The sequence below is a fragment of the Verruconis gallopava genome (genome assembly GCF_000836295.1).
Source record: "Verruconis gallopava strain CBS 43764 unplaced genomic scaffold supercont1.12, whole genome shotgun sequence".
Classification (NCBI taxonomy): Eukaryota; Fungi; Ascomycota; class Dothideomycetes; order Venturiales; family Sympoventuriaceae; genus Verruconis; species Verruconis gallopava.
This window is the reverse complement of record NW_015622148.1, coordinates 763,757-784,656: the sequence shown is the minus strand read 5'-3', so window position 1 is coordinate 784,656 and position 20,900 is coordinate 763,757. Positions and strand designations below refer to the sequence as shown.

Sequence of the window (20,900 nt, the reverse complement as noted above, 5' to 3'; positions counted from 1 at the left end):
ACCCTAACCCTAACCCTAACCCTAACCCTAACCCTAACCCTAACCCTAACCCTAACCCTAACCCTAACCCTAACCCTAACCCTAACCCTAACCCTATTTCTCCCCCCCCCCCTTTTATCTTTTCTTATCCTTCTCTTCTTATATATCCTTACCATATCATATGATATCTAAGACCCTTGCTCCTATATCACATGATGCCCTTCAGAGTATGAACCATTTTCCCCAGTACAGTAATGGGTGGGTTTAGGCGGTCCGACCGCCTATGGGTTTGGGTAGACCCCCTAAACCCACCCATATCCAACCCATGGGCATCACTGCTCCAACCCTCAGAATTTGCCAAAAAATTTCCATAAGACCTTGATCCACATATAGATTTGCTGGATCATTATTCTTCTTATTAAAACTCGATAATTCTATTTTCATTGGCTTTTTGACAGAGAAAATGAAGTGAAAGCCTACTAACAACGCTCAAAGAGAAACATTCAGGTGGTGATTCTGCTGAGCCGGAGAGGATCATGGAGCCCTTAGGCCACTGTACCCCGCACGATAGTGGCTTAAGAGATCCCTAGAATACTTCAACCGCTGGGCAACATTAAGGACTTCGTTTTCCGAATAAACACACCCCTCATCCTGGAAAACAATTGCCTCTAATGTCTTTAAATGGATCTCCTTATTTCACAAGATAAACGTCAAGTTTTACAGAATACACATGTTTTGATCTTTTCCACCAGCTAACACAAATCACTATCGCACGCATAGATGGCATCCTCCAATCAAGTTCAAGTAGCTAAAAGATGCTCTTACAATCACGGAATTGACTTGGGAAACATCATAACAACACTGGAGAATGGCGTCTTTACAATCGAGATAGGAAGACTGGATGGACCAACTCACGCTGGCTTGGCCAAAGTCTTTCGTATTGCCCACGAATCTCCAGCGGATGTCGTTGTTGTTACTGGGCAGAATCGTTCCTTTCTCAATCCTACAAACTACGATATTGACTTCGTTAAAAGTCAAACAGAATACAACAGATTCCTTCAGATTTTCAAGGAGGGAGAAGAGATTCCGCGCGATATCATAAACTGCGAGAAGCCTACTATTGCAAAGGTCTTTGCACCTGGGGCTCACAGCCTAGGAGCGTCTATCGCACTGGGATGTGACTTTGTTGTTGCTGCTGAAGACGCGTCTTTCAGTGATCCTCACCTATCTGGGTTTGGGGTGCCTCCTGGCGATGGTGGCTCGCTTGTCTGGCCTACTCGCATAGGACTTGGTCGTGCCCGGGAGTTTCTTTTGCTTGATCGCGTTGCCACTGCAAAGGAGGCTCTCGAAATGGGCCTGATCAACAGGTGTGTTCCTGCTGATGAAGTTGACGCTGAGGTTGAGAAAATTGTGAAAAAACTCCAATCATATAATCCCGTAGCCACAAAGTACACTAAACGTTGGCTTAACCAGTATATGCGGCACGCGCAGAACATTGTTGGTATGGGTAGCTTATATGCAGAAGGAATGTTGTTGCAAAGAGCTGAATTCGCCGCAAACGCTGATGGGTACGCTGGCAGGTTAGCAGAAAATAAAGGATTCAAGGAAAATTAATCATGGTGGTACAGTTATGTGAGAAATAAAGAGAGAATGAATGCTTTATGCAATTACTTAAATGATAATCTTCAAGTTAATATTAAATTGTAAAATTAAGTATACTATGCTCCAGTCTACCACTTCTACTGCTAATGAATATAAAAGAGTTTCCACTGTCTATATATAATCATAAGATAAGCAAAGAGATACTTTTTTGTAAGATTTCTCTCCGATAAGAGAAAACTATGATCCCAATAAAAAATATTTCGAAATACAATCGCATTATAAATATTTTATCTTTTACCACAAGAAAACACTCAACTTATCGGTTCTCCCTATGATTTCATTTTCCTAATATCTTCAACTGTTATTATAAAACCTATATATCAGGGGAGCATTCGAAATGTAACAACATTTTTTATAGTAGATGTTCAAGTACGTGTTCCAACTGCCAGCTGCTAACGAATTTTGGAGTGTGTCACCATCAAAACAAAACAAATCTCCATAATATCTCCCGTTCTAGTGAACTGAACGATCGGAAAGACACTAATGACATTATGAATGAGATTCCAAAGAAAGCATAATGTATTCAATATTTTCGATGCTCGAAATGCAGACCCGGAACTGCTAGCTCTGAAATTGGTCAAAAGGTCAATCAAAATTTTGACTCTACGAGCTTAAACCTGACGGCGGACGATAAACTAAGTAAAACATATATTGGCATAACAACAGCAAAAGTCGTTCAAGGGTGTGGGATACTGACCCAATTAATATCCCTCATTAAGATTCAAGGGCATTACTTCGGTATTTTGTGAGGAACGATGAAATCAAGCATGCTATAAGATGGCTGAGAGTGTATTTAGAGAGCAGTACTGATAAAAAATTAGGCTAAGCTAAGAAGTGCATGGAGACGAGTTAGTCGGTCTGGGAGAACCTGAGTCGCATGCCTCCCGCATTTACTGCGTGCGTTTTTGTCCTTACAACTTTGCAATTCCAACTTGAGAATTGAAACATAAATGATCTTGAGTAGTTTTGCTATGATCAATAAATCATGGACTCCTATAGATGTTTTTTTTTTTTTTTTTTTTTTTTTAAACTTGGGCCGTTCAATCGCAGAGAGGAGATGACGATGCCTCTTCTGTAGTCTTCTAGGAACGCTGAGATGTCACGCGGTGTCCTGGGGTTATCCCCAGACTAGACCAGATATTAAGCTAAGCTAAAAATATTGGTACGTCTAAGTGTTGGAGTCAATGACTCTTGGAGCCTGGTGCACCGTCGGATGGTGTATCTTGCTCAAAAGGAGTGTTGGGCTACCTCCTCAAGTAATCCGGGAAGAGGTAAAAGGTAATAGATCGGATGAAAAGGCCGTGTGATAGTAGCAACTGCAAGCTACATGAATAATGCTGCGGCGTTGACAATAAACATGGATGTTGCGACTAAGTTCGCATAGGGTTGCAGCGCGTCAATTAGCCATTAGCCTACCCCTTTCTAGAACTTGGGTTCTTTGCATTTTCCCAATGTAGACGCTTTTTTAAAGTTTTGAGGATAGGGAACTACTTAAGGGGGCGTAAACACTAACCTAAGGCGAAACCCGGGTGCTAAATTAGGGTGTCTTATTTTGGATAAAATTGGATAAATAATCCAATTTTAGGTTAGTTTTTTCGAAGCCAAACTCAGCAATAGTACTCTCTGTATTAACACTATACTCCAAAAAATATGGCGTTCCTACAAGCCAGCAAGGTAGATAAGCTGGATGTTCAATCCTTAACGATTCGATTATCGAAAGAGACAGTGCATTTCACAGATTTATGCCTGGACTACTGGTACCCGCATCACATCAACCAGCACAGTGATCAGTAGCAGAATGAAGATCTTTTGATCTGAATTGATCAGCAAAATGTCCTTACGTTCCTGGTACAGTTATGTAGCACTCGTATCTTGGTTTTGCGCGATTAAGTTGTACGATGTTGGTTTCTTTTGGCGGTAGAAGATTCGTCATGATTTTAGTTTGTCTTGGCATTTGAGGCTCTGCTCTGGGGTATCTCTCGGCGCATGTAGCCAAGACTTGTATCAATTCGCTCGGCGCTCTGAACCGTTGTCTTCACAGGTAACTGTAATTTAAATGGCTAAGATGGCTAGGTGAAATTCTAACGAAATCGTAGGGCGAAGATGATGGACCCTGCGGATAGCGTATGTGAAACAAGCACCGGCTAAAATTTCCCCATGGCGTCTAAGGCGTACGCTAATTACTCGTTTGGTTCCCATTACTCATCCCGATGTGACGTTCGGTGGGGAAACAGAGTTGAAAAAGTCGAACCTGCCCACGCGACAGAGTTTTGGTCGAAGACTGTTGCATTTCTCTCCATCTTGGATCGTTGGATCGAAAGTTACCATTATGTCTGAACGAAGAGGCTCCGTTGGTGCCGCCCGTCATGGCTCCATCGCAGAAGACGCTGCCGCTCTGGAGCAGCTAGGCCACAAGCAAGAGCTCAAGCGAAATTTTTCCATGATTTCTATGCTTGGCCTTGCCTTTGCCATTCTCAATACCTGGACAGCTCTTGCCGCATCCATCTCTCTCGCCCTGCCGTCTGGTGGTCCCAGTGCCGTGATATGGGGTCTCATCGTAAGCGGCATCTGCAACCTATGCCTCGCTGCGTCACTTGCGGAGTTCCTCTCTGCGTACCCAACCGCTGGCGGCCAGTACCACTGGGCTGCGATCATTTCGTGGCCGAAGTGGAGCCGTGGAATCAGTTACGTTACAGGCTGGATCAATGTGTCAGGCTGGGTGGCACTGACCGCAACGGGCGGACTTTTGGGATCTACGTTTGTATTGAATCTGATCAATCTGTTCAATCCAAACTATGAATTCCATGCTTGGCATCAATTCCTTGTCTACCTAGCCTTCAACGCCGCGGCGCTGGTGATCAACGCATTTCTTACTCGGCTGCTTCCATTGGTGACGAAATCGGCGTTCTATTGGTCCGTTGCTGGTTTCATAATCATCAGCATCACGCTCTTTGCATGCGCATCACCCGATTTCCAAAGCGGATCCTTTGTTTACGGAAATTTCATCAATCAGGTTGGGTGGCCCGATGGGCTGGCCTGGCTATTGGGACTCTTGCAAGGGGCGTTTGCACTGACTGGGTTCGATGGAGTGGCTCACATGATCGAAGAGATTCCTAACCCGCACATTCAAGGACCTCGAATCATGCTGTACTGCATTGGAATTGGCATGGTCTCAGGATTCTTCTTCCTCAGCTGCTTGCTGTTTGTGCTCAAGGATGTCAATAATGTCATCGATTCCGCGGCCGGACCGTTGCTACAAATCTTCATGGACGCGACGAACAATCGAGCCGGAAGTACGTGTCTCCTTATGTTCCCACTCGTCTGCATGTTGTTTACCACAACTTCGATCATGGCAACTAGTTCACGCATGAGCTACGCCTTTGCCAGAGACCGTGGACTGCCGTTCAGCAGCGTCTTTGCTCGAGTGCACCCGACGTTGGACGTGCCACTTAATGCCCTCATTTGGACGACCGCATGGGTAGTGATCTTCGGTCTAATCTTCCTCGGCTCCACGAGTACATTTAACGCCATCACAGCAGCCTCTGTTGTTGCCTTGGGCGTGAGTTACGGCATTCCCCCCATGATCAATGTTTTGCGTGGCCGTAAGATGCTTCCAGATGACAGAGCATTCAAACTCCCTAGCGGTCTTGGTTGGACGTTTAACATCGTTGGAATCTTGTGGACAATTTTGACTACTGTGCTCTTTGTATTCCCCCCTGCAACGCCCGTCACTTCGTCGAACATGAATTATGCTATCGCTGCTTTTGGAGTAATCCTGGTGATTTCGGGCGGCACGGTAAGCATTCCTGTATCTTCACTCCACCTTGAAATGCTAATTCTATAATAGTGGATTCTCGATGGTCGCAAGCATTATGTTGGTCCCAAAGTAGACGTTGATGGATTGCTTCAAGGAAAGGTCTCAGGTATGGAAGCGGAAATTCTAGCTGATCCAATGGGGCCCCCACAGGAGAAGGATGAGAAACAAATAGCCGCCCCCTGAATGCGGCGGAAGCAAGGAAGTGACAGCAAATGCTGCGCGTGTTTGAGCACCTCTTTCTTTCCCTTTGTTTCTTGAGTGTGTAAAGTGCTCTCACTTTTCACGTTTCCCTTACGTCGTTGCTTGCCAGACTAGCAAAAGGCAACTTTACAAATTGCTGAGCAGCAATGTCAGCTCAGTAGCGTAGAGATGTACAATCCCCTGTAGCCAATAAATCCATATATATCCATTTCAAAAGTCGGTTCTTCAAATTTCCAAATTTTCATTCACTTTTCCTTCATAAGTTGCACGAATTCCTTGTCTACGTGCTCTTGTTAGTGAGGATGTACGTCAAATAGATTGCGAGTCGTACAGTCGATAACTCCATCACCATCCTTATCGGCTTCTCTAATCATCTCGTCAATCTCATCTTTAGATAGACTTTCGCCAATGCTGATCATCAATTCTTTCAGCTCTTGAGCCGAGATAGTGCCACTGCCGTCCTTATCAAAAACTTTGAATGCCTGGAGCAGCTCGTCGTCCTCGGCACCACCGCTGGTGAGTTTCTGGCCCATCATGCGAATGAACTCGTCAAAGTCGACGGCACCGCTGTTGTCGATGTCCAGCTCCGCGATGATATCCTGCAGCTCAGTCGCGGTAGGGTTCTGGCCTAAAGAGCGCATGATCTCTCCTAGCTCCTCGGCCGTTATCTGGCCATCGCCATTTTTGTCCTTTTCAGATCATCAGCTCATACGGAAAGGTGCTTTGTTGTTTAGTGAAAAGCTAACAAAGATTTTGAATGCCTCGCGATACTCGGCCAGCTGCTCCGGTGTTAGTGATGCAGACTGTATCACAAGGTCAGTTCAAATGTTGGAGATACATGCTGAAGATGGGGAGTCAGTATACCATTATAATTCGACTTGGCGTGCTTCAAATGCAGATGAGGTCGGACGAAGTAGACGGAGTTGTAGGGTTCGATAAGCGAGCGCGGGGCTTTGTCGAATCTTCCTTCGCTAAATGGCCTAGTACACTTGACTAACTTAGTGGCAGGTCTTTGATGGCTGACTAAGCAGCATAAGTCGCGGTGCGAGTTAACGTGAAGTATAAATTTTTCTTGTTGAAGCTCTGGTAGAAGGCTCTACCTCTGTACACCACTCGTCTATATGTAAACAGTACATAGTATGCGCCAGCCGATACAACTAAAGGGCTCGTTCTGGCCTCCGTGCAACAATAGTAAAGTGTGCTTGGAGGATCAGCGCTGCAACTTTCGCGTCGACGTGCCTAATGGTTGGTAACAGCTCAAAGAAGAGTGCGAAGCAGAACCGCTGACGAATGGTTGATAGGAGGGGTTTTCGTTACGACCTTTCCAACAAGATCGCGACGCAGCATTAATGGTGAAAATGTCGTGGCTTTCAATTACCACAGGTTGGCGATAAGAGGCCCTCCATGGCACAAGCTCCTGTGCTTTTTCTACTTGGCATGGCCCTTACTTCGACCACTCGTGATCCAATGTGCCAGCTTGTCATTTATCCGTGTCATAATGCGAGGCTGATGACGAAGGAAGAGCGGAAGGCGAGCCTGTGGGAGTGCCAGCGCCAGTGCTGCTGCAAGGAAAAGACCGGACCGATGTCGGGAAGCCAAGCGGCCGATGCTGTCTCGCTGATCTCAGCCAGGCCGGGATTTTTCAGCGCTTCTGGCTTAGGCCTCAGTCCCAGTCATCTCTAATGTTCAGCAAGTCGTGGTGTTTGTGTCCAAAGTACGGAGTCGTCCACCATCATTCGGGAGTCCGTTTTATCACCACGTCGCTCCCAGCGCCCTTGCCGTTTTCTATATCCTCCACCTCCGCTAGCTTCTCTCTCGTTCTCACTCGCGCCGCCCATCGGGGCGACGTCGAGAGTCGAAAAACCCTCACAACCGCGCTGCTTCCTGCCCGGCCTTGTGTCAACTGCGTGTGCACGTCATGACATCTACCCTGCTCAATGACCCGGAGCAAATCGCGACGCTGCGAAGGCAGCTTTTCAATCTCACCGACGAGATTGTGCTCTCTAAACACGACTGGCAAGCCATGTGGCCCTTCGTCGATAACATGTGGGTCGAGCGCAATGCGTCACGCGCAAAGGACCGACAGCAGTTCAACTGCCGCATATGGCGCAATGATAGCGACAAGAAAGCCGGCTCCGGCCGCCGAAATCGCGTACGTCGTGATGTCGAGCCTTGCGGCATGAAGATGTACGTTATCCGCAAAGATGACAACGTGGTGATTAGTAGATGTCCTGGCAGAACTCATGATGTGAAGGAGCACAACCACGATCTTAGCTACTTGGATAAGGTCAAGACTCCGAGCGCAATCATGAGAATCGCGGCAGACATCATGTCTGCTGGCAAGACCCCAGGCGAAGCTGTCAAGGAAATTAGGAATCTTCCTATCGTACAAGCGCTGGAGAAGGACGGCGGTCTCTACATCGACACCAACCGCGTTCGGAATGCCCACAAAGCAAGCACAAATGCGAACTACGCAGCGATTCAGCGACGAAACTTCTTTGCAGCACCATCAAGCGTTGGCGCTCCCGACACGGCAGTTATGGGTTCAGCCGCTAGCATCGGCCATGACCCGGGCCTCCACGTTTCCTGCCAGTGCGGCGCCGCTCAGTTTGCAACGCCGTTCGCAAAACCTCTTGACCTCTACCTCTGCCACTGTCTGGACTGCCAGAAGCAGTCTGCATCCGCATATGGAACGTCTGCCATATATCCTGCCGACTTTCTCTTCCCTCTGTCCGCCTCCCTTCGGGACCAACTCACTCTTTACCGACGGCCATCCAAGCATGGCGGCACAGTCGAGTGCTACTTTTGTAAAACTTGCGGCTCGCATCTATTTCACCGACGTGTTGAAGCGGACGGGACACCACATACGACGGTCAGCATAAAGGGCGGCGTCATCGAAGGCTTGGATTGGGCAAATCCCACACACATCTGGACGAGCAGGGCAGTCGTGTCCGTGCCGCCTCAGTCGTGGAGAGAAAGTCCGGAGCCTTCCTTGTCACAACCTATGAACCGTGCAAAGGACGCACTTGCTATAGGTAGTGCGCTAATAGGGGAAACACAAGAGCCGGCGAAGATGGACTCTGTTGACGCAGCAATCAACCCTGATCTGCCGACGTTTTCCTTTCCTTCGTAGTATATGAGCGGTGATTTCAGCTCAAAGGCCCTTTCTCTCTCAAAATTCTATGGTTATATCGCAAATATTTTGGCTAGTGTCTTAATCACGGCACGCTCGTGTGGAATTCTCACGACGTAATGAATGCATGACGGGTAACGTAATGCTGGGATGCAATATGCGAACAGAAATCCGAAGATCTAATTGTGACTTCGATAAGATGATCATTTGCTAAATTGTTCCAACCAAATCCTCATGGTCTGTCATCATGTACCACTGAAGCGGATGCTCTCGTGGCTTAACGCTCAGTTAGCAAGTGGGCTGTTACGTTTCTCTGCTTTGTTTTCTAGCTGCTTTGGCCTCGTAGAATCATCCGCGGCACCTCATGCCATCGGAAATTAGGAACTCGTGTAATCGAATGCATCATCATAGCATTTCCCCCCGCCTCATTCAGCACTCTTCTTCGACACATGTTGTCTTTTGCATCTAAAAGAAGAGAGATAATTCAGGTACACCTGTACTCTCGACCTTTTTGGATTCACGTAGCTCCTGCTCTTTGTTTCGAGCTGCTTTACTTCGACCGATACAGACACCGCAAAATCGAGTCACCCAATTTGCACAGCCCACAACTGATCACAACAAACCCTTTAACCTGTGCTCTATGAATCATTGCAGTCGTGGACCGTCCTATAGCTCGAACCTTTTTCTTATTTATTCATAGTCAAATTTCTTTAACGCTGGCCATATTCGATTTTGTTCTTGTCCGCTTCCCTTTGCTGGTTAAACTTTACGCTTTAAATTCCGAAAGAAATACCATGCCCAAACTGATCCAATTAGATGGCACAACCCTTGAGGGTGGCGGACAGTTACTTCGCATTGCTATTGGTCTTTCGGCATTGATACAGCAACCATTGAAAATCTTCGATATCCGTGGTAAACGCAGCGGAGGAGGTGGCTTAAAGTCACAACATTTGACATGTGTTCGGTGGCTGTCAAGAGCATCTGGTGCGCCAACGATTGGAGCGGAAAAGAAATCACGATCATTAGAGTTCTTTGCAAATGACCACGATCAGTCAAGCTTAAAGCTTGTCAATTGCGGCTGGAACAAGATGGATACTGTCATTGAAATTGGCAGTCCAGGAGCTATTGGACTTGTTCTGCAAGCTATCCTACCGTATGTGCTATTTGCAGGCGCACTGCACACCAACGAAGAAATGGTGTATATTTCAATCAAAGGAGGGACAAACGTGAGCAACAGTCCAAGCGTTGACTACATCGAACGAGTAATGTGTCCCATGCTAGAATTGATTGGCCTGCCGAGGATCGAGATTAACTGCAGAGCTCGGGGATGGAGCACAGGAAAACCAGAAATAGGTACAGTTACGTTCGGAATCAAGCCTTTACGTCTGGGGGAGAGCCTGAAAGGGTTTGAAATTGCTAAACGAGGAGAAATCATAAGAATCGAAGCGATTGCACTTGGACCGCGAAGCAGCGAGAAAATATTCCATAAGGTGTTAAAAACTGCTCTTGCAGAGTTTGGACTACAAGATGTACCACTCGACAACATTTTCGAGCTGAGTGGGCATGAGAAGCGCTTGTACATCTTGCTTGTCGTCCACATGTCAACGGGGATCCGCTTTGGAAGGGACAATCTCTATCAGGAACGTGTCTCGACTTTGGAGCGCGCTGTCACAAAAATGGTTTATACAGCCCTGGGTGAACTCAAGACGGAATTGGATCATGACGGATCTGTAGATGAGTTCATGAGAGACCAACTGGTTGTGTATCAAGCACTGGCTCAGGGGAGGAGCAAGATCATTTTTGGTGCGTCGAAACCAAGCTTACACACGCAAACGGCTCAATGGGTTACCAATCAAATCCTCCAAGTCGAGGGTACTGATGATATGAACGGTGTCGGATGGGTTGTGGGCCAAAAATGGACAAAAGAAGGTGTTGACGACCTGTTGGTCAAAATCAAGAGCATAGAGCTTGATAGGTAACATCGTTAAGCTAAGTAAGGCATGTAAATTTTAGAGACGAAGGCATAATCCGAGAGCAATCACTGATGCAACGAAGGAGTGAATCAGATTTTTTTTCGAAAAGCCTCTCAAACTAGTCCCATCGCTTCTGGAAGGCGTGCTCGTGCTTCCGCTTGTTCCGGAAGCCGAAGTGGTAGCACTGTTTGCAGGCCCGAGAATCCCTCCTTGTGCATTTGATGGAGCAGAGCTGTGGCCTGTGTTGGCCGCTGCGAGGCGGTATTGATCCAAGGTTTGTCCGTTCGCTCTGGGATTTCGATCAGTTTGTAAATCAAAGTGGCAAATTCGACACTACTCACGGCGGGTTGATAACGCCGACCATTCCAGCTTGACAATGTCCTACTTGCGGACAGTATAGCCAAATTGGATCCGTACTGTTTACAGTCAATGTGAAAACTTTGGACTATATCGTAAACTATGTCAGTGATAATGATAAGATTTATGACGTCTCTTCTTACTGCAGGCCCCGAGCTCGAATCTATAAATCCACTGAAGATACTAGATGCGTCTTGCGGTACACACGGCGCCTGAAAGCTGCTCTGTGCCACTGCGTGACCTCCAGGATAGAACTCGAACACCACCTTGTTTCCTGGAGATACTACCAATGATTCTGGGCTGAACTTGAGTCCGTTTTGTCCTAATGTCACTGTCTGCACCTCAGCTGCAGCGCTTGAAGTCGCAGAAGCTTGGCTTTTCGCAGTGCTTGTCGAGCTACTGGTGCTGGAGAGTCCACTTGCACCATAGTTGTACTGGGCAAGGGAAGGCGCCAAGAGAAACGACCATAGAGTGACTTGGATCTTCATGTCTTTAAATGAAATGTCGAATTTTTCATAAGATTGCCTTCCCCGTTTATGTCTCTGTGCCGATGTGCATGACTTGGACAGAGTTTATGTACTCTCAACTGACCCATTCTAAACGCCGGTAAATTCCATGCAGTTAGTCTTGATTACGACGACACGTACGCATCAGATGCCCAAATTCTGTTTCACTCTTGATTCTGCCTCTGCAGAGATATGTAGTGATGCTCTGATTTTGATGTGAGCCTTTGCCGATGCACCGTGCATACGAGAATTTCTTAAATCCTATTCGCTGTAAGCAACGGACAAACGTTCGCACAAAATGAATGCAACCACCACATTTGGGTTATTTGGAATAAGAAGGCCCTATATTTAGATTCCTCAGCTAGGCTTGAGAATGGTGTTTGATTCCATACGTAATGGAAACCAAACGCTGTGATGCGAGCTTTCTTTTATTATAATCCGCGACCTCGGCGTTGATTTTGATTAGCTACACTATATTATATCTACGCGCAGAGTATCGGAGTGACTGAGTTAATTTCTCACCAGACGTTCGCCAAGTACCGATTCTGAACTCGTAGAGACAGCTTAGCAAGCCTTCGCCTATGATCTTTTCTGGTTCAGAAGCACGGATTTAACACGACTTAGTAAGAATGCACCGGATATCTATACGTCAATTTGACCCCCTTTCATTTTGTTTTTGTGCGAGAATCCCGTGCCCGAGAAGTAAGAATAACAAATGTATGAAATTTGGTTCCGAAGTTTTTAAGTCCTTCGGGTGAGAGCAGAAGCTTGCCACTTTCTCGGCATGAAGCCGAGAAATGGGCTTATCAGCATCTCCATTCTCCTTCGTAAGATCCCCAATAAGTTGCAAGTGAGGCATCGATACGCACATATTCAAGCGCTGAATTGCAGAGAAGAAAGTGTTCCGGAGAACAACAACGAGGACTTGCAGGCTAAACCGCTAGCAGAGATACTTCGTTAGCTTTGTAACGCTCAACTACAAACTCGTTCAATCCGAAATTATGCCACGCGCCTTTTTCACAACTATCAATTGGCACGGCAAAGACAATCAGTCTCTGTTTACTACCTGTACTTTGAGACTGTGTCCACTCGTCATCTTATGCCTGAACGTTTCGATCTTTGATTAGTGTTGATTATTTCCTCACTCTTGAAGCGAATGTAGAAAGCCATCCACCTATGCAATCATTTGAAAGCTACTTATAGAAAGTAATGTTACAATGAAAATGTGAGAAGCGTGGGCAACGATCGATAATGCCGAACAGAACGTAGGTGAATAACAACAGAAGCACAACGGAACTTCTCATATTTTTGCATGCTCTTTGGATGATAGTGACATATCTCAAGCAGCACCTGCGATGCTCCATGAAATAAAGGACTGAAATAGCAGGTGTGGAAAGGGCGGGGTTGGAGGAGAAGTGGCGGGAGCGATTGGTTAAGCATCATTCGTTGGGGAAAGAGGATACAGACGTCATGGGACATGCGCTTGGGCGGTAAGTTTAGTTACGGTAATGTCCATGGAGCTATGACCAATCCGTCAATTGCAGCCCCAGGTGACAAACATTTGACCGTATCCCAGCTTGCGACACAGAGCTATGGCTCTCATCCTATTAACTATAAACTAGGAATATCCAATCTGTATGGCGTCGACTCCGCTTGCACCGCAATCGCCTTCGTCATCGCAGGGCAGCTTTCACGAGCCCAACCTAGAGCAACTGGTTGAATACCTCCTAGCCTCAAAGCGATCGCTCTCTTCAATAAGCTTAGTATGGCGGGCTAGAGAAATAGTTGAAAGTGGCAGGGCTTCTCTTGTTGAAAATGCGGCGTTGTGTGCAAGAAATGCTTATGTCAGGCGAGTCTTGGAGAGACAAGTTGAATGCCTTGAGGCTATCGGCTACGGCGCCACAGAAATAGACACTGAGGGATTCGAGGCATTCCAGGTACGCTCACCTCCTCGTTGTATCTATTCTGAGTTTATGTGCCATATGTTTGATTCTAGGACAATAAGATGCTGAGACTTCTGGTTTGTGGACAGGCCACCGTGCAATCCTTAGACGCCGCCTCATCCAGGCTTCAGAAAACGCTCGCGTCGTTACGTAGCACACCTGTAGAGGCTGCTCTGCGCCCTGCGGACAACGCGACTAAACACCTATTCGATTTTGTAGATGAAGGTGGCATTCATGACCTAGAGAGATCGATTAAAGCAAGCATTGACCGTTTCGAGGCTGCGCGGTCGACACTCGCCCAGACATGCGAAGCCTTTGAGGAGGAGTTGGAAAGACTGCATGAAATCGTATTAGGTGAGAACAAAGACAATGTGCCGACCGTCGTGGAAAAGATAGATACACCTATACCTGCTCTGTTTCATCAGCTCGAGTCGAGGGCGACAGAGGTTGCCGGCCATTTGGAGAGTTTAACCAGGCATTATGATCTATGTGTCACAGCGCTGAAACATACCGAAGGAGGCGGAGAGGCTATTACACGAAATTCTACCGGCGAAGAGCAGCAAACCTCAGCACTCGTTGGTCTTGGCGTCGACCTGGGCAAGGTTGAAGATGCACCAGCGCAGCCCATAAGTGAAGAAGAGCGTAAAGAGTTGCTAACTGTTCTTTGCAAAGATGCAGATGAAGTTGAGGATGTGGTTGCTGATATTAGGGACATATTAGCTGAGATGGAGGATAACCTGTATCAAATCACGACTTATGTTGAATCTCTTCGCAGCTTATCGTCACGGTTAAGGGATGCAATGGCTTTTCTGAAAGATATCATCGGCAAATTGCCCGTTTATATAAGCGCTTGCGCGGAATTCCAACGCTCTTGGGACGAAGAAAAGGAGTTTCTACACGAAAAGCTTGACGAACTCGAAGGCCTGACGGATTTCTACGATGGTTTTGAGGCAGCATACGACGAACTCTTACTTGAAGTCGAAAGAAGGCGACAGGTCAAGCGAGATATGGAGAAAGTGATTAGAGCGGCAATGGAAGAATTGGAGGCATTATACCAAGGTCTGAACTGAATCTTTTACCGAGGCGGAGAAATGCTAATTTGTGACTGCAGATGATCTTCATCACCGCGATAGCTTCCGAGAGAATCAAGCAGAGTATATACCAAGCGATTTATGGCCTGGCCTTATGAACCCGCCCACTCGTTTCAAGATCCTTCCAGTCGACGATGCGGAGGACGACGTTCCCAACATAAAGAAGTCCATCATTGAACGAGCAATGAAAAGGGTCAAGGAAAGAGCCAAGCCCTTTAAAAGACACGCTTGAATCCACCTCTCCGATTTACGAAACATGTGAAGCATCTTAGAAAATTGCTGAATACAGATAAGAATATGGCTAAGACATTCGAATAAGCTATAACGCGGTATCGTCTCTGATATCTTGATAACTAGTACATGTATCACAATGAAAATGCGGCAGATTCTTTTGTGAGAATTTTCCTGCGCATAATACTTGTGACATTCACCTCATCGTATGTGATCATTTCTCGTGCGCGAAGTTATTTTATCCCGCCAGTCTGAAGATTGCTAGATGTGAATGCCCGAGTTTCACTTGAACGCAGACCTACCGGCCATTTAATTAATTTGAAAAAAAAAATTCCGCGTTCTCTTTGCCGACTTTTATGCAGTTACAAGCTGCTGTGCCAAAAATTCTTGCTAACGTCTGCGATTTAGGCAGTTGTTATTCCAGAAAGACTTTTTTGTAAAGTTACTGTAAACTTTATGACCGACTTTGTCAATCACATAATACAAATATGTTGTTACGGTTCTTCGAGGACATTACTTTGCCAGTAATGCCTTTAGCATTCAATGAATATGTTCGTGATTAAGCCTCCTACGTTCTGTATTTATTGTAAGTCGTCCACAATGTGTGATTGAAGCTTCTTTGTGCTCTTTGACATGAATATTCACAGTGATAATTCCTTTGTCAGTCACAGTCAGTACATTTGGTCGTATTTGTATTTAAAACACAGTCAAACCAGCAGACTCCTGTTCTTACCACAAAATAAGCTACGACAAGTTGACCTATAAAATGGACGGTAGAAGCTGCAATACTTCTGAGACTCAACGATTCATACCGCACCATGATCGAGGCGTCCATTTAACACAAGTCTTCATCATCTCAGTTTCTCTCTTATTTCTTCTTGCCGCAGTAATTGGCATGAACATAAATATACGCAGTACTTCTGGGTTCATGTTTTCAATCCTTTTCTTCTTCCGATATACCAAACTTATCGTCAACACAGTTTCATGGCGACTTGCGAAGCCATATCGAAGTGTGGCTCAGCCAAGTTATCAACCAAGTGACGTTAGCGTTATAATACCAACAGCAAACCCCAACGGCGAGGACTTCAGGGAAACAGTAAGATCAACTTTGATTTCAGGTGCCGCAAAAGTTATCGTAGTTACCTTCGGAGAGGAAAATACGACTGGGGCGTATTGTTCTTGCCTTGGATTAGAATATCTAGAGCGTCTGCAAATCATAGACAACGGCGTTGGAAACAAACGTATGCAGATGTGTCGCGGTATCGATGAGGTTCAAACTGCGATAACTGTCTTTTGTGACGACCATGTCTTTTGGCCCCGAGGGTTCTTGGCTAGCATCTTAGCACCCTTTGAAGACCATCGAATTGGCGGCGTAGGAATGCATAAGCGTGTTCAGAGAGTAAGGCCCAGTTTTTGGAGGCCCAACCTACCAAATTTCTTCGGTTGCATATACTTGGAGCGCCACAACATGGAGATTCTAGCAACAAACCGTATAGATGGAGGCGTCTTTATTCTGTCGAGTCGTACGGCCGCATATAGAACAAATATCCTTAAGGATGCCAACTTCCAGCGCTCCTTTACTAATGAATACATCGAAAGCCCCTTTGGTCGCATTGGTCCATTGAACGCGGATGACGACAACTTCATCATGCGCTGGCTGACAGACTATGACTGGGACATTTGGATTCAGAATGGACCAGAAGCCCTAATGGAAACGACGATTAACAATCCCTGGACCACATTTACCCGGCAGCTCTTGAGGTGGGTCAGAACCACATGGCGCTCTAATCCGCGTTCTCTGCGGCAAAAGAAGATCTATCGCACACAGCCTTGGAGCATGTACGCCACAAATATTTCGTTGTTCATTAATTTCGCTTTGCTCTGGGATCCACTTCTTCTAATCTCTCTACAGAATGCGACCGCCGGTCTTCCCAATCGCAAGTTATTGACGACAGTGATGATTGTCTGGATCCTTAGCTCCAAGGTTGTTAAACTGGTACCGTATCTATTGCGTAACCCTACAGATATTGTACTTCTACCACTCTACTTTGCCTTTGCATATGCTCATTCATTGCTTAAGCTTTATGCACTGGCCACATTTTCTGATATATCGTGGGGTTCTCGCAGCGATGTCGATGAAAATCAGCGAACTCGATAGAATGATTCAACTTTGGGAAAGGGACTCGCACAAAGTCGGTTATATATAGACTTGGCTGAACGTCAAGACGCATGGTCTAATTCCATTCTGCTTGTACTCGGCCTTCGCTGGATCGGCTCATTGAAGCACCAATTCTATCTGTAACAAAATGATGTGGTGCTGTAATTCCGAACACTTTTATTTGCTTTAGCAGAATACCAATTTTCTAAATAAGTATAGAGGTATTTACGCTCTGACCTCGATGAATCCCCCCTGCCGAATCGGTTGGACGGTCTTCTCCCTACAGTATGAAATTTCAATTGATGAGCTAGCATAGTCCGTCAGCGGGATTGTTATCAGCATCAAGAATGAACGTCCAACCGGATACCCTACCAGTTGACGTCGTTGGGTTAGTTACGATGCACGTGATTTGCCCCAGCACGTCATCTGATACCATCGCCCATCGGACTCACGACCTTGCGGCGGTCTTGGGAGCAAAACCGAGTTAGCGATCACGTTGCGTGCTACTTGCCGTTTGTTGTTCGGCCATGCCCAGGATAATCACAGGCATGCGACTGAATTTTCGATATTGAAAATTTTAAATTTATGCCTGCGTAACGCCAGAGTCGGAACTGAGCAAAACTTGGCAGCTTCTTCCTCACGCGAGCACCAGCTCAACAGAGCATCCTTACATCCAATACAACTATATACGATCCACACGTCTACGGCCCACAACCAGTCTAGCACGCCATCTGACGGGAAAGTGTCGACACGCTTCCTCGAGCACGCACGTCTGCGATCATCGGGTCCAATGCGCAATCTATAATAATCTGCCTGGTTAGCCTCAAAGGCACGAGTTCAGTGGGTCGTTTTATTCAGCCCTTAACGCAGAGCAGTCAAATTGACTGTACGAAAGTCAGCGTCATATAGAACTCGGACTGTATCAAGCCAAATCAGATAGACGCAGGAGATTGGGCACCAGTCGGCTCGACCACTGTGCACGACATAATGGCGCCAGATTCGCAACACATCTCCCTTGCTCCCGACAGATCCTCGTTAAATCGAGTCTCATCGAACCAGTCTCCCCCCAACGGTTTAGCCAGCACCTCGCCTCCGACTTCCTCTCGCTACACTTCGATACATGGTCGTCACTGTCACTCGGCTTTTATGCTTCCCAGCCCTACCTCTGAGAATGGAGTGAACGAAGGCGGGAAGAAGTTCCGGGCAAACATCAATAATGACGGCAATGCCCACGACTGTGAACAGCAGGAAGAAATTGCCATTTCGTCAACGGACAAGACAGCTGGCAAGACAATATCTCCCTTCTTGGCGAAACACATACCGAACACATACAATCCCATGAATCATCAGCAAGGACAAGCAATGAACGAACCCGGATCGGCAAGCAATACCAAATACTGCAATCGACACCGGCCAGATAGGAAGTGTCGGAGACAGGCCGATGGCCCATCTATGGAGCAGTTGCAATCGGAATTGAGTTCACTTTCACACTCGGACCGTTCGGCTATATCGCATGTTTGGTCTGTCTTCAGTGCTGCACCTGCTAAGCAGCGAGAGCTTATTCTTCAGGGCATTCTTAGCGTTGCTTGCTTCAATCAGCTGTCTTTCATATCAGCCCAGGTCCGCGATCTGATCAAAATTGACTTCATTTCCATGTTACCGAGCGAGATCTCCTTGCAAATTCTTAGCAAACTCGACACAATTTCACTTTGTAAAAGCGCCCAGGTGAGCAGGAGATGGAGGCAGCTAGCGGACGATGATATGGTCTGGCTCAGGCTATGCGAGCAGCATCTGGGCTCGAGATGCCGAAAATGCGGATGGGGTCTACCAATTTTAGAGAGGAAGCGACTGAGACAGGAAAAAATGCAAATTGAGCTGAGAGCTAAGGGACATGCCGTGGATGAGAATAGGATCCCAGGAGATAACATTGAATCTGGATCGGACCACGCTACTAGCCATAAGAGGCCTCGCGAAGACGATCCTGGAGACGTATTATCCGACTCGAAACGACAATGCTCAGCGGCCAGCGATGGTTGCGAAAACAAGTCTCTCGTCCGACGACCGTGGAAAGACGTATACAAGGACAGATTCAAAGTTGGTAACAATTGGAAACATGGCCGATATACCTTGCGCACAATTAAAGAAGCCCATACAAACGGCATCACTTGCTTAAGCTACGGCCCAAACTGTCTCGGCGAAAATATTATCTGCAGTGGAAGCTACGACGCATCTGTGAGGATGTTTGATGCTGATAGCGGTGAACTCTTGAAGACTTTCCATGGCGCCACTCAAGGCATACGATGCTTGCAGTTCAACAATCGCCAACTCATCACCGGCTCACTCGATGGTAACGTGCGCATCTACGACATCCAGAGTGGGGATCTCAAAAAGGTTCTTACGGGCCCTGCCAAAGGCGTTTTGTCAGTGCACAACGATGGCAATTACCTCGCATGTGGTAGCATGGATAAGAATATATACATCTGGAACGCTGCAACCCGGTTGCAGACCGTAATCCGAGGCCATACAGACTTTGTCAATTCCGTTTGGGTTGATCTCCCGTCACGAACACTTTTTTCTGCATCGGACGACTGCTCCATAGTTCTCTGGGATCTGGACACCAGACGTCCGATTAAGCGCTTTGAGGGTCACGTTGGACCTGTGCAACAAGTTATTCCAATGCCACCGGAGTTTGAGCTTGACGAGTGCGATTTGGCCGATTTGCGACATGAATACGATACTGATACCGATGCGGAACATGAGCAACAGAGACTGACCCCCCCGGTCAGTCTTCTGAACACGCCTATATTCCCAGAAGACAGCAATCGACCTAATCCCACACCGTCGTACATCCTATCCGCAGGCTTAGATGCGACGATCAGACTTTGGCATGTTTCCAGCAGCCGCTGTGTTCGTGTTTTTTTCGGCCACCTTGAAGGAATTTGGTCGCTTGCAGCTGATAACCTCCGCATTGTGAGCACCAGTGAAGACGGAAGCGTGAAAATATGGTGCCCTCAGGACGGCACCTGCGAGAGAACGTACACGGGTCACGCAGGTCCTGTGACCTGCGTCAGTCTGAGCGGAGAGCGCCTGATCACCGGTGGAGAGGTAAATGGTCCCTCTAGATCTTACTTCTTACTGATATGTAATTCTAACACATTGCCAGGATTGCGAAATCAGAATAATGACATTCTCTGACTAGGCCGCTTCTCAGTCACATTTTTGACATGCGGCTGTATAAATTCCAACACAGACCTGGAAGTTTATTTGGTTTGGTTTTGCGATGTAGAGTTTTTGACTTATAACTTCGTATCCTGCTTGAGCGGGGCTGCAGATGCCGAGTATCCGTGCGAAAGGAAATAGTCCCGATCGATTACATGCAACATGATTTTGATGATACCCACACTGGCTGGCGATTTACTGGAAATTTAGTAGACGGTGTGTTTTATGGCGCTCTACATTCGCAGAATAAAATCCAATTGACTTTTCTCTGCTTGTAAATCTAATCAACCTGTGCTTGAACGCGAGTGGTTTGCAATTCTTTGTTCGGACCACGGACGGAAATTTTGTTCAATGTTTTCATCAAGATCAAGATGACTCCAGATCTGCTGGCATGATTCATCGCATCAAGCATGCAGCCACGAGGGAAAAAAAAATTCTCATCTCACTATGACGTGCGCATCTGAGACGCCGTCAGCGTGGGGGCGTGGGTAGGGCGGCCACTTGACAGCTGTTCCTGCATGGCCAGCAAGACATGCAGAGACAAGACAACTCGTTCAAGCGGGTCTTCTCTGTGAGGTATGGTTTTTCGGTAATGTCGCTGTCGTGGCCATTTTTCGGTCAGCCCTGTGG

General features: G+C 46.8%; 8 protein-coding genes across 11 annotated transcripts; 6 read left to right on the top strand and 2 right to left on the bottom strand.

Moving 5' to 3' along the window:
• The first annotated feature begins 3,914 nt into the window (after positions 1–3,914).
• On the top strand, positions 3,915–5,875 carry PV09_04479 (uncharacterized protein). Its single transcript, XM_016357830.1, has 2 exons — positions 3,915–5,437; positions 5,489–5,875. The coding sequence occupies exons 1-2, from the start codon at positions 3,971–3,973 to the stop codon at positions 5,639–5,641; spliced, it is 1,620 nt and encodes a 539-aa protein (XP_016214622.1). The 5' UTR covers positions 3,915–3,970; the 3' UTR covers positions 5,642–5,875.
• PV09_04478 (uncharacterized protein) lies at positions 5,355–6,667 on the bottom strand. The gene is made up of 4 exons (XM_016357829.1): positions 6,524–6,667; positions 6,406–6,462; positions 5,991–6,348; positions 5,355–5,939 (listed from the first exon to the last, which is right to left on the bottom strand). The coding sequence occupies exons 1-4, from the start codon at positions 6,524–6,526 to the stop codon at positions 5,905–5,907; spliced, it is 453 nt and encodes a 150-aa protein (XP_016214621.1). The 5' UTR covers positions 6,527–6,667; the 3' UTR covers positions 5,355–5,904.
• Positions 6,668–6,769: 102 nt separating this feature from the next.
• On the top strand, positions 6,770–9,212 carry PV09_04477 (uncharacterized protein). Its single transcript, XM_016357828.1, has 2 exons — positions 6,770–6,904; positions 6,961–9,212. The coding sequence occupies exon 2, from the start codon at positions 7,578–7,580 to the stop codon at positions 8,790–8,792; it is 1,215 nt and encodes a 404-aa protein (XP_016214620.1). The 5' UTR covers positions 6,770–6,904; positions 6,961–7,577; the 3' UTR covers positions 8,793–9,212.
• Positions 9,213–9,377: 165 nt separating this feature from the next.
• On the top strand, positions 9,378–10,771 carry PV09_04476 (RNA 3'-phosphate cyclase; the record flags this gene model as incomplete). Its single annotated transcript, XM_016357827.1, has 1 exon — positions 9,378–10,771. The coding sequence occupies exon 1, from the start codon at positions 9,587–9,589 to the stop codon at positions 10,769–10,771; it is 1,185 nt and encodes a 394-aa protein (XP_016214619.1). The 5' UTR covers positions 9,378–9,586.
• Positions 10,759–11,658, bottom strand: PV09_04475 (uncharacterized protein). The gene is made up of 3 exons (XM_016357826.1): positions 11,266–11,658; positions 11,107–11,210; positions 10,759–11,054 (listed from the first exon to the last, which is right to left on the bottom strand). Exons 1-3 carry the CDS (start codon positions 11,608–11,610, stop codon positions 10,802–10,804), a joined length of 702 nt encoding a protein of 233 aa, XP_016214618.1. The 5' UTR covers positions 11,611–11,658; the 3' UTR covers positions 10,759–10,801.
• A 1,525-nt stretch (positions 11,659–13,183) lies between these two features.
• Positions 13,184–15,062, top strand: PV09_04474. Of its 3 annotated transcripts, none has more exons than XM_016357824.1 (3): positions 13,184–13,565; positions 13,661–14,630; positions 14,683–15,062. In XM_016357824.1, the coding sequence occupies exons 1-3, from the start codon at positions 13,266–13,268 to the stop codon at positions 14,892–14,894; spliced, it is 1,482 nt and encodes a 493-aa protein (XP_016214616.1). In that variant the 5' UTR covers positions 13,184–13,265; the 3' UTR covers positions 14,895–15,062. The 3 variants fall into 3 exon arrangements, with proteins under 3 accessions (XP_016214616.1, XP_016214615.1, XP_016214617.1); XM_016357823.1 differs by having other exon boundaries at positions 13,625–14,630; XM_016357825.1 differs by having other exon boundaries at positions 13,184–14,630.
• Positions 15,063–15,788: 726 nt separating this feature from the next.
• PV09_04473 (uncharacterized protein) lies at positions 15,789–17,051 on the top strand (the record flags this gene model as incomplete). The annotated part of the gene is made up of 1 exon (XM_016357822.1): positions 15,789–17,051. The coding sequence occupies one exon, from the start codon at positions 15,789–15,791 to the stop codon at positions 17,049–17,051; it is 1,263 nt and encodes a 420-aa protein (XP_016214614.1).
• A 468-nt stretch (positions 17,052–17,519) lies between these two features.
• Positions 17,520–20,719, top strand: PV09_04472. 2 transcript variants are annotated; one of them, XM_016357821.1, is made up of 3 exons: positions 17,520–17,891; positions 17,947–20,156; positions 20,215–20,719. In XM_016357821.1, exons 2-3 carry the CDS (start codon positions 18,039–18,041, stop codon positions 20,248–20,250), a joined length of 2,154 nt encoding a protein of 717 aa, XP_016214613.1. In that variant the 5' UTR covers positions 17,520–17,891; positions 17,947–18,038; the 3' UTR covers positions 20,251–20,719. The 2 variants fall into 2 exon arrangements, with proteins under 2 accessions (XP_016214613.1, XP_016214612.1); XM_016357820.1 differs by having other exon boundaries at positions 17,520–20,156.
• The last annotated feature ends 181 nt before the right edge of the window (positions 20,720–20,900 follow it).